This window comes from Danio rerio, chromosome 14, assembly GCF_052040795.2.
Source record: "Danio rerio strain M-AB ecotype USA chromosome 14, GRCz13ab, whole genome shotgun sequence".
Taxonomy (NCBI): Eukaryota; Metazoa; Chordata; class Actinopteri; order Cypriniformes; family Danionidae; genus Danio; species Danio rerio.
Window position 1 is genome coordinate 30577501 of NC_141034.1, and position 13118 is coordinate 30590618.

At 36.5% G+C, this 13118-nt stretch overlaps 1 protein-coding gene across 4 annotated transcripts in view; it reads right to left on the bottom strand.

The window, feature by feature from the left end:
• Positions 1-13118, bottom strand: part of smad5 (SMAD family member 5) — a 30998-nt gene that overhangs the window by 2218 nt on the left and 15662 nt on the right. For 3 of the 4 annotated variants that reach the window (NM_001346309.1, NM_131368.3, XM_087280101.1), the window contains 4 exons: positions 12177-12939; positions 8478-8735; positions 5985-6095; positions 2524-2745 (listed from right to left, as the gene is read on the bottom strand). In NM_001346309.1, the coding sequence (NP_001333238.1) occupies positions 2524-2745; positions 5985-6095; positions 8478-8735; positions 12177-12579 (994 nt within the window). In that variant the 5' untranslated portion in view covers positions 12580-12939. Of the gene's footprint in view, positions 1-2523; positions 2746-5984; positions 6096-8477; positions 9343-11725; positions 12940-13118 lie in introns of all 4 variants that reach the window. The other variant, XM_087280102.1, reaches the window with a different exon arrangement.

The following is a 13118-nucleotide window of genomic DNA, read 5'->3' on the forward strand; positions in this document are numbered from 1 at the left end:
AAAAGAAAATGAAAACTATATAAATTTAATAACTACTCTATTCTATAGATTTACAGCATGTAAGATCATTATCACTGAAATCTCAGTGCTTTGTTTGAGCTTTTGAATAAAAGACATTGACAGCCAATCACAATACACTCAGCCATAAAGAAAACCACCTTAGAGGATGCCATTCAAGGTCACTTTCTGACAAACAATTCAAGCAGTGTTTATTTATATACAATTATATACACAATTATAACTGGATTAGCAACTAAGTTCACAATTATAACAAGGATACAGTTGGATTAGCTTATGGTTTTCTTTTGATTAACTTTTCTGCCATTCTGTTATCTGCATTTAACATTTTGATGTTACATTTATTTTGATTTAGAAATCTCACTTTATTTCTATTAATTTGTCTAAATTCACTTAGTTGACAACAACATTTCTAATGATTGTTTAGCTCAAGATTTGAATTTTATATTTATAATTTATTTAAGATATTCAAATTATTATAATGAAGGATTTTTGCTTTTTGTTTACTAGGGCTGAGTGATAAATCAAAATTAAATTGCAAATGTGATGGATCAAAATTGCACTTGTCATGCACATCTTTTCAAGAAAGCACAGTTGTAGGATGACTAGTAAATGTCCTTTGAAGTCAGCTCTCATGCAGAAACTCCCAACGATCCGAAGCAAAGAACAAATCTAGGAAATCCTTATAAATTTGGACTATAAACAGAAGATTTATTTGCTTTCATTTATTCAGCATAACTAATAATCAAATGATCATGGAATCATCTCACATATCGATTATGAAGCGAATTAGGAGTAAGAATGTGTATATGCATGGTATTTTCACATGCAGCATCTATTACACAGTAGTGATGAAAGAAATTTCAAAGCTTTGAAGGAATAGAACCAATAGCTTTGCAAACTTATTTAATGTTTTAAAGCATTTAAAAAAACAACAAATGTTAGGGACACTTGATGATCAAACCGTGTAAATGCAACCAAAACATGCATTAGAACAGACTTTTTTGCTAACTTTAAACTGAAAGTAGAACCTATAAATGCACTTTTCTAATATCATAAAATATTAAGTGTGTGTATAATTTGTGTACTTTTATATATTTTTTCACTGAGGCCTCTGCTAAACAGATAAAAAAAAAGACTATTAACTATAATTATTCCTTTTCATTTTACAAATGTCTCGTTAAAACTTCAAACTCGCAAAAATGACACGAGATTAATTAAAAACTAGAAACATTGATTTGCCACTGGAAGGCAATCTGAGGGAACCCGATGCTTTATGTAGATTTGCAGATTTGGTATATAGATCGCCCCTAAGCAGAGAGCCATTACATTTTTTAAAACGCTTATAAACAGTTATGATTTAACAAAGCCACATTTACTAAGATCATGTGATCTTGCCAATTTGATAAGCAATCCGAACCACTCAAAACAAAAGATTCATAAAGGTTTGAAGGCTTCATGAAGCAATACTTCGAAAGCAGCCATCGCTATTACACTGAGCTGTAGATCACAAAGAAGCTACGAAACCTCTGTTATCATCACAAAACAATGATCTCAATCAGTTTTGATCTCAACGGAACATTGCACAGCTTGTCAGTGAACGACTTTTTGTAAATAATGCTGCTCCATTTGAAAGCATGTGTAGTAGATTTACTAGATCTGGCTTTACTAACAAAACACACCTGAACAGGGCTCTAAATTGCAACTGGTTTGGTTGCATATGCGCCTGACACTTTATCTATACAACCTCAAAATATATTTGGGGGCATTTGTGAGAGTGCATAAAATTGATGACGTGCAACCAGTTTTCACTGCAAAATGTTCATGCAGACTGCATCTTTGCACCAAAAACGCCAAATGCTGTTCTTGGGAATGGTTTAAAACGCTTGACAAACCCTGCAATGTCTTCCTATTGGACCATTGCTCTAGAACATATTGCGAATGGATTGGTAAATATCAGTTGTCAATTGCTCAATTCAGATGACAAGGAGCTATGGCCGTGAAAATGTAAAGGTCTGTATGACAGAATGAAAATAACATAGAATTTGTTTCAGAAACCACCTAAAGTTACAAATAATGTCACATCTTATTAGTGTTCTTACACTACTGTTCTATTTACACTTTTCAAAAAGTGGATTAAAAACTTCCGGTGGGTTAAAGTCCGCAATGAAAATGACTAAATCCATTCTCCCTAAAGCAGGTGTATGCAAATGATGTATGCAAATAAATGAGTTATATGTTAATATCATCTGTGCAATATCAGACACCACAGTTAGGGCTGGTGGGAGAATGCAGATGTTTTTGGCTGGTACGCCTACATTTTTAAAGTTAAGAACACCTGTGCAACCAAGAAAAAAAGGTTAATTTCGAGCCCTGATGAAGATAGTCTTTAGTTAATCGCCCAGCACTAATGTTCACTACAACAAAAAGTCACTTTCCACTAGATTTCAATCCCAGAAATAAGTGAAAAAGCACAGTAGTGGTGCATAATAACTACACACATACCTTTGCCGATGTGGCGACGGGTGTTTTCAATAGTGGAGTTGCGATTGACATTAGAGAGCAGGCCCAGGCAGAAGCGATTTTTGTTGTTGGATGGATCGGTGAATCCATCAACCAGTACGCTGGTGGAGGAAGCGTGGTAAGCCTCTCCCACACGATTATTCAGCTCATAGTACACAATAGAGCACCAGTGACTGGGCTCCTGATACTCCACTGGCTGCACATCTGAAAGAGGAAAATAAAACAAGACCTTGAGCTGTAGCCATCTATTGTTTCAACTCGCGCAGACACTTCAGCACATCAGCTAGATAAACATTCTGAAGAGATTACAGGAGGATCCTGTGCCAAAGGCACTTTAAGATTACAGCAAGCAAATGGTGTTAGCGATACAGGTCGCCTGAGTCATGATGACTCTGATATTTAACTATAGATGTTGTTGGTGTGATTTTCTATATTAGACAGGACGAAGTTTCCAAGATTGTTTTATTACGCTGTCACAAAACAAAGGTGTATTTCCAATGTACCAGGCTGCTGCAATAAGTGCTTTTGAGAGGGAACTAGTCATTTGCTAATCCTCCCTGAAATGTAATGTATAGAAAGTAAACTATTTGTTCATAGCTGCTGGGTTTGGGTTGACAACATTTATTTCTTGATTAATTGATTCATTTTAATGTGCAAAAACTTCACTTAACATTGGCAGATCTCCTCCAATCCAACAAATTACAAATGAGTGCAAAGTCTGATAAGAAAAAGCCTCAGGTTTCAAACTCTGTCAACTTAAATAGTGAAATGCAAACAATAATTGTAGTTATAATGCACTTTAATATAGATTGACAACTTTCTGTTTCCACCTAATTTCAAGCTGCATTAACCGGCATCACATTTAAACTAAAATGACCATTCAACTAAAATGTATAAACTCCATTTTGAGCCCAATTTGACTCAACTATCCTGGGCCAAATAGTGGGTGCAACAAAAGCCTAAATTGTTTGGTTCATTATTGTAACTAAACTGCTTCTGATCCCAAATTGTAGAAATGGTTAATTACATAAAAAAAAAAAGAAAAAGTAAACCAAAACATGAAAAGGTTAAGAAATCAATTACTGCGAATTGAAATTCCCATTTGCGCAAGTAGTTCAAACTATTATCTAAAGCATCTTATATTTCATTGAAAAACATTTTCATTTTATCTTTAAAACTAACAATCACTGATTCTTTCCACAATCCGAAGGGGGCGCGGACACTCTCGCAGGGGGGCGCGAGTAGACTACAGGATGAGAGGAAAACATACTGAAAAAAAGTGCAAATTTGTGATCTGTGTTCGGATTCATCGTATCTATTCTCACTGCAAAAATAGACCATTATTCATGCAGTCATTATTTCATCAAAAATATATAATATACGTTTTAAAAGTTTAAATAATATATAAAATATACCAGGATTTGACTGACATGAAAAGTGACCAATCACAGTCGACCTTGTCTAGTTTTGCGTGAAACGCAAGGGCAGGACAAAGGCCTTTCTGTGTTGCAGTGGCGGAAAATAACAACTTAAAAGCAAATGTTTTATTGGAATAATGCTTTTAGGGTGTTTTTACTATAGCTCTACTTTAACATGAGAGTGGACTCGTGTACGTTAACCACTAAAACTGGATATGCGAGCTCTTGAAAACGCTTTTTCAAATTAACTGCAAATCCTCTCATAATCTCATCATCACGTGTGTGCGCTCAGACTATATACAAATCGCGATCTCTTAGAAGTAGAAGTTACTTCTATAATCTTTGCTCCTTAACTAAACTTAGTCAAAAACTATCAAGTATTTAAAATTAGATCGATGCATGACAATGCTAACGGATTAATTCGGCTAAATTGTGAAGTGAAACTTAGCCTACCAGAATTTTAGCAAAGGTGGAACTTTATTTCTTTACGACAAAATAATTATGCAAGAAATGTTTCTGGATGAGGTATTTATGTGATTTATACATAATAGCGGTATTCTGTCTTAAAGCATCACTATTGTACAGGCATTACAGGTCAAAGCAATCAGTTACATATATCAAAATAAACAACATTAAAACACTGCTTTGAGAAATGTAGTGTCGTCATATTGCCAATACCTCCAGTGAAATGAAGTCATTTGTTTAATTATCTTACTACTGACAGTGTTTTTGTCTTTTTTGTAAAATTATTTTAGTTTAAGATCAAATGTAAAATAAAATATTGTAAAGACAACAATGAGCAAATAAGAAAAACAGTGTAAAATATGTAAATAAAACCCCAAATTTAAATATTTTCATCATTTACTTTAATTAAACATTTCAAAGCTTGAAAGTATAGTTTAAAATGGACAAAAAGTGTCTCTATGGCCTTAAAAGTATGTGGTAGTTTTGCCAGTGCAATTGAAAATAATTTTTATTGTCACGAAAGGAAAAATCGACTATGCTTTGTTTGTGAAAAAAATGCAGCCTTGTGATTTAAGCAATTAAACCATTTAAATAATTTTATACTTAAAATTCCCATAATGAAAATCAGATTTTTTTCCAAAAGTAATTAACTAGTACTCAGAGTAATGTTTTAAGAGTAATTTGTAAAATAGTATTATTATTTACTAAAACTTGTATTATTTCAGCAGTGTAATTGTATTATAACTTGAGTACAAGCATACTGTTCACACAACACACACACACGCACCCGCACACACACACACTAAAGCCCTCGCAATATGCGTTTAGCCGGGAGAGCTTGCGATGAGCGGAGCAAAAATAAATAAATAAATAAAAAATAAAAAAATTTAAAAAAGGAAAAAAAGAAGCACTTTTCCGACAGTCCCTTACTGAGAGCTCAGCTCCGCGCGAGCTCTCTCGCAAATAAACGCATATTGCAAGCGCTTAAAGGGAACAGTGGTCGTAATGTCAAGCGAAGGAAAAAAAAAAAACGAAAAAGACAGCTGTGAAACATAACCAGCTTTGTCTTTTTGTAGGAAACACACTTTACATCTTTTTAGGGTAAGATTTTTGAGTTATTGCCGCTATAACTGAATGTGTCTGGAATATCGAAAACAAAACCAACTTAACCGCGCTCATTTCTGGCGCCCCACTGGATGTACAGTGTTTGCCTACACTGCCTATGCCACGAGCTGGCCCCGAGTTGGCTCCTGAGTGTTGTAAATACGGGCGCTCACCTCCCTCTCAACAGAGCGTGTAGGTGATAAATGACATCAGTACATAATAACCGGTTATGATTATTACTAAACCGATACTGAATTGTCTGCGTCTGCATCGTGGTGCACCGAAAAAACTATCAATTTTGACTGTCCTATTCAATACATTGCGTGTCAGTCTTATTTTATTATATTATTAATTATATATGTATAATTTTAACTAATAATTTAATAAATTTTTTTTGTATTTTGGGGGAATCACTTGGATCACTTTTGAATGGGTTGTTCGTTAAAAGTTTCTTACCCCCTCTGGGCATGTTCTGAGGAGCCAGGCTGCTACCAGTCTCCATGGACTGAGAACCGTCTTGCCCCATCTGTTCATCTGGAGGCATGTAGGCAGGAGGAGGAGTATCAGCTGGTAAAAAGACATCACAGAGAAAAAGAGAGAGAAAATGAGTCAGATGATCAGGTCTGCTGCAAACAAATGGGCTTCCACTGCAATCCCCTGGAGCCTTCTTTCTGATGATTCTTTACAGGAAGCTGCTTCACATCTTATGGAAACCTTTTAGTGTCAGATTTCACAACTCCTTTACATGAAATGCCCACCTCAGTACAGTCATACAGATAAAGATAATGAAGATCTGAATGCAAATGACAAAAACTATTAAAACAAGGACCTTATTGATTGTGGTATCATCTGCCAAAGTGTGAATTAGACATAGCACAGATGTTTGATATTTGGATAAACATATGAAGTACTTTGACTCCAAGAAGTTCTCCTATAAACAGCTACTAAATGTCCCACAGAACAGCAAATTATATTAGAATTTATAGCTAATAAAATAAAGCAGGTTAAAAAATGCTTTTGGCAAAAATTCCTAGAAGAAAAATATAAAAGGGTTTGTTAAATTAATCTTACTACTTCCAGACAAATTCAATAAAGGCAAATAAAAAAAGAAAAAAGATCAGCCATATTGCTTATCTGGTCTGGTCTTTTCCCCATGGGTCAAAATTATACTGTTTTGCCTTGGAACTTTGCTTTAGAAAAACTAATAAATCATTATCACTAAATTACACATAAAAAACACAATAATATAAAACAATCCACTTATGAAGTCATGCAAAGCAGCTTCCGGGTCCAAGCGCTCTATCAAACTGTGCGGGGAGCCTCAAAAAATGGTACCAATAAACATTTACAAAGCGATGTCATACTTTCAAAAATAATAAATGCAATATATACACATCCATGCCTTATATAAAATGGCCATAAAGCTATTACTTTTTAACGAATTGCTGAAATTTTGGTAAAGCAGCAAGTCAAGAGACTGTTGTATATACTGATTTTAGAAATTTTCTTTAAATTGTAATATAACAAAAAAGTGATCAAACTACATACAATATTTTCTCAATTTAAAGGAGTAGCAGATTGGACCTAAAAACAATATTCCATGTCACGACTTAAGCGAATAGTAACAGTAAAACTTTTAAATTTAATTCAAACACAAAATTGAAAAGTATAATACAAATTAATGTTCTATTTCAATATTGCTGTAGTTTAATAATAGCATTTTAAATTCTGTTATGTTTTGTAATTTTCCAATGTCAATTATATATTTTTTATCATTTAAGTCTGTTATAATTAACATTTCTTTTATACTTCATTTAGTTAATTTAGTTTTAAGTTAACCAAATTGATGTAAAACATGTTTCTGCAAATAACAATGAATAAAAAGTAGCATTTCAACTTTTGAGCAGTATTGTTGATGCTGTTGAAAGCATCTGTGATTAATAGTAAGATTCACAAAAAGTTACTTACAATGCAACTGTCGAATAACTTATGTCAAAAATTGTATTAAATCTAGCCCTTTCTATGAATAAAACCAGCTTTAGTTCAAACCCACAGTGCTATAAAACATTTGCTGTCCTTCTGCCTGAGCGCACCCTGCCTACAGATGCAGGCATCAGCAAATCACTGATACAGAACAGAGGGACTGCAGTCCGGTGCCAAGTAATGGGCACACAGCAGAAGTCACTGGGCTTTGGTGTGCTGCTTAGCTAGCATTTCCATTGTTTACGGACAGCAATCAACATTGCAAAACTGACAGTTATATCACAGGTTTATCATTCAGCATCATGCATCTTTTAATGATCGCAACAAGAAAATCTCATCAGTTTGCCATAGAGGTTCACTGATCGGCAAATTAGCCAGAAATTAGAATGGAAATTTTTTTCCCAAACTGTTCTAGGTATGGCACAATAACCGGTTTCAAGGTTTCATTAAGACGACAACAAAGTTTGTTTGAGCCCGGGTTATCCATGGCTCATTATTATATGCATATAGTATTTCCATGTAATGTCTCGGCTTTGTATTTAAAAAAACATGGCGGTTCCTTTGTTTTCATTCTGTCTAGTTCCACAAGCTCGTAACGCATCTCTAACCAATCAGCGTTCAACTGCACGTGTAGCTCCACCTTTTGGTACCCTTTCTAAAGGGTGCCAAAAAAGTAGTACGGCATGCTTTTTGACAGTGGAAACGGCCATAAAAGCGTAGCAAACTGAACACCATAATTTCTGCTGTACTATAAGTGGTGCCTACAAGGAGAGGGTGAATTTTTATTTAATCCATCTACTATTTTGTAGAAGTATGTTTAGCATAGCATGACTTAAGGTAAATGTTTAAGACCTTACTTTATACATCTACCTAAACACAAAATATATAAACATCAGAGCATCTCTAGTCTGCCACAAGCACAAATATCCCAAAAGATCCATCAGTACCGAGTGTTGTTGTGTGTACCTGGTAGCTGGAAGGGGCTGGATGGCCCAGAGCTTGCAGGAGAGTTGGGGTATGTGCCACTGCTGGCGGGAGATGGAGGGTAGGGTGAGTTTGGAGAGATGGGGAAGGAGCTTCCTCCGCTGTGCTGCTGGAAGGACTCTGGGAAGGTGGCGTTGAGAGGCATATGAGGCTCGTTGTGACTCAAGTTGCGAAACTGCACCAGGAGACTGTGTTGAGGGTTGAACTCACTGTGTCGTGGCACCAGAACCGGAGGAAGTACTGAGAAAAAAAATTACAATGTTTGAAATGGATCATTCTGACATGCTGATTTAAATATTAATGGTGAAAAAGTATCCAGCATCCTTGACATCTTCACGATGATTGGCTGCCTCTGGCTCCAAGGTAATAGCAAAGGCACAACAGATCAGTTTTCTAGCTTCAACAGAAATGTGTTTTCTCTCCTGAGTGACATGCGATATCTGCCCTTGAAAAGCTCAATACAGTGTACATCTCAATCTAAGCTGAGGGCAACAGAGGTTACAGAGATCATAAGGCCTCAAGAGGCAAAGGATATCTGATAGTCAACACGCTCTATACCACTGGATATGCGGAGGAAATAACAGGACACGTATCCTCACTGGGGACATAAGTGTTGTCCAATTATTTATTATTCTGATTGCTTGCAAAGGCAGCTTCTCAGAAAAACTGTTGACAGACAAATTTGACTGATAAGAATTTAATGACGTGCATTTGGTCTAAAGATTTTAATACTGTTCAGTGTTCATAACGGGGAAAAAAAACAGCCATACATACAGCAATATGATACTCGGGTAGAAAAAAAAAATGACAAAAACTTATCAAATGCCAGGGGGCAGAAGTAAAGTGACTGTGAACACATTTATGTTACGTAATGTACATTTATTCTAAATAGATAGTTTTTTCATACCATCTATAACGCTGGGCGGAAAAAATCCAGAAAATGAAAATATATGCAAATGAAAAAAATAAATAAATATATATAATATATATATATATATATATATATATATATATATATATATATATATATATATATATATATATATATATATATATATATATATATATATATATATATATATATATGTATATGTATATATATATTCATTTTTGCAATACAAAATATTACCTTTTTATTTTTTTCGGGTAGCTATACTTAAAGCAAACCCAGATCAAACTAGTGTAACTCTCAGGCCAAGGACAAAAAATAAAAAAAAATAAAAGAGATGATGCGCAGATGTGCATGACTGTCCTCTTTGTGTGGTTCTTACTACCCAATAGAGTGAGAGCACACCCTTGTTCTGCCCAATCAGCATTACTCAACCTTATATGTGTGTAACGCCCACAATAAAAAAACAAACAAACAAACAAACAAACAAACAGGAGAGCATGGAGGAGTAGTGATGGCCTCTCCTGAAGCAGGGGTGTGACATAAAATGATAGATTTCTTTTGAGTTTAAAATAAGTTTAGTACAGATTAGGGATGCTCAAAATAATCGATTAACCGTGAACCGAAAGGGTGCATTTGTAACCGATAGATGGTAAAAGTTAAACAATTGAAAAATATTATTTTATATATTTTTAGTGTTCGGCTGCATAAGGGGCCGATCGAATGTCATTCGTGTATAGCCTACTATTTCAACTACCTGACCCGCATGGTCTTTGTTTTATCAATAAACACATCATAAATAAATCAAGAAAAGTTGCACACAAATTACCACCTGTCAATCACTTTTTCCAAGGGATGTTGGTCGATAAAAAGGTGCACAATCAACAGTATCTGAGGTTTTCACTAAAATTACTAAGAACAAGTGTGAAAGTGAAAGACTGAAGCAGTGTACTGATGCTGTGACACGTTACCTGATAGATTCAAAAGACCGAAGAGTTGTTAGAAAGAGACCAGATTAATTAAATATCACATTTACCAACTATAGTGAGACATGATCCAGCGGTACATCCTTGATTATATTTATAAAAATTATCCATTTATTTCAGTTTGCAAGTAATTTTTTTACATGATGTCTCACCTGCGCCATCATAATCATTCTATTACATGGAAGGGGGGTGCAATTGTTTTGACAAGAGACCGAAATAAAGCAGCTTTATTTTTATGATTTGTGTCATTGTTTCAGATAGCACACCTAACATAGTAGGCTACCTAATATGGTAAATAAGATATCATAAATAAATATATTAAATATATAAATATTTAACAAATATGTATATAATCACAAAATAAGAATTTTCACTACAAAAACAGTCATTTAAATCACAAAAAAAAAGAAAGAAAAAAGAATTCATAAAAAACAAGGGGGTCTGATGTATTGCCTATATTGACAAGAGGGTGCACTCTAGGCTTAGGCGGTATTACGGTATTATGGTATACCGCGGGATCTAAAAATAGCAACGTGTCAGTTTCAAAACCATTATACCGTCATAAAATATTTAATATCCTTTATTTAATGCCTACAAAAACGTATGCGTGATTGTCAGAAAAAGGGAGGAAGGGGGAGAGGTGAGGTGACGAGTCGCGCTCCAAAGTGACCTGCAGTTTGGCAGTATTTCCATTTTCGACTGGATGAGAAGGGAGACGTGGTAAATATGAACTAGAGGTCTGCATTAGAGCTAAAATTCTTAGCCCGAACCTGGCGGGACCCGAAAAAATCCAAATCCCTGCAAAGGTGAAACAAATGTTGACGGAGAAGTTAAAAAAGCCAAGTCACTAGCTCAGAAGAAACGGTCATTCTAGCCACCCAGGTATTTCGGCGGTCGCTCATACACTGCGTATTACGGTTTTGATTTGATTTCTTAAGCAAGACTTCTTTCATTGGTGTGTTAGCCAGTTTAATGGCTAAGGGTATGTAGCTAAGTTAGGCCTATTTAGAGTGCTGAGATGTTACGATTTATAGTGGACTTATTTTCTTTGTTCCAACTTCCAAGTGGCCTATAGTCTACGTTTGTTAAGAATAAATTGGTAAAACATATAAAGGACTCATTCTTGCAAAAAATGCAATAGAGCTGTGTGCATGAGTACATTTGGAAAATGTCGGGCTGTAAATGGGTTTGGGCTTTAAAAAGCTGTCAATCAAAATGTACCTGTCGGACTCGGGCCCTATCGGGCCTAAATTTTACGGCACGATTACAGCTCTCTGCATTCCCGCTGCTGTACCGTGGGAGCCGACCAGATTTCTTACGGTGTGGGAGTAAATTTCCGAATAAATCGTGGAAGCGGTGTGTGTGTGAGTGTGTGTGTGTGAGAGAGAGAGAGAGAGAGAGAGAGAGAGAGAGAGAGAGGTGCTGTGTGTCGCTTGGCGCGCTCTCTATGTGTGTGTGTCTGCATTTGAATGAGGAGTGTCCCGCTTAGAAGAATACAAAAAAGACAAACAGGTGACCACGAGCCTAAGGTCGCATATAAGGTATTCAGTCTCTGAATGGTTTAGGCTCAAGCCAACAGTTTGGTGACGCTGTCTGAGCCTTATGTCATAATTTTTATATTACGCACGGTAATACTGGATACCGGGGTAAAATATGGAGGCAGTTTGACGGTATCAAAATTTGGATACCGCCCAAGCCTAGTGCTCTCATTTATTCTGTGCACGATATGTCAGCGTTATTCGTAATGTGATAAAACATCAGAAGAAATGTCATGAGTAGTAATTTGAACATATCAGTGAAACCTACCTGGACTTTCAACTCGTTTGTAGTGATATGGGTTGATGCACACTTCTTTCTGTTTGGAGCCGAATGGATACTCGCAAACCTCGAGCGGTTTGAGCTCATGGTGGGACTGCAGGTCAGGCCAGCGCCACACGCGGCAGTAGATGACGTGTGGGAGGCCCTTCCTGTGGGACACCTGCAGCCGCCCGTCCAGCGACCTGGGAATGGTAACACATTTGCTGGGCTGCCCAGGACTACTAAGGGCCTTTTCCAAGTCTTCCATGGCACCCTTTTTCTTTTTCAGCTTCTTCACCAGGGCATCCACAGCTTTTTCCGCCCATTTTTCCTCCTCATCGCCCTGCTTCCAGCCCAGCAACCGCTTCACTGCCGGGCTGGTGAAGGAAAACAGACTAGACATGGAGGTCATAGTGCTGGGCTGCACCAGGAAGCCGAATCTGGAGCGTCCTCGGCCAGCAGTGTGCCAGGAAGATGATTATGTGTGTGTTTGTGTATGTCAGGGGGGAAGGGGGGAAGTGGACAGGCTTAGCCTTGCAGGACCAAGGACAGGAAGTGGAAAGCAGGACGCAGCTGCTGGTACTTGGGGCTCAGGAAGGCCTGCAGTGAAGCCGGGGGAGGAACTGGGTCACAACTACTGCGAGAATTAGCGTAAAGGGCAATTGAGGAATCAAGGCTGGAAACACACAACCAGGCAGTTAGGAGATTTTATAAACTAATCCATGCCAGATATTGGTTGTGGTCAGAGACTGACACCGGACTCAAAGTCCACCTGCAGATAAAAAAAAAAGAGAGAAATTGATTTCAGTTTGGAAATAAAACATGCATAATCTATTAATTATGAAAGCAAATTCAGGGAGTTGAATAGATTTTCCAATATTTTAATTCATTTTTAAAAATTCTGTGAGTGCGAATTAAAATATTAACCCTGAAATTTCACCAAATTTCCTT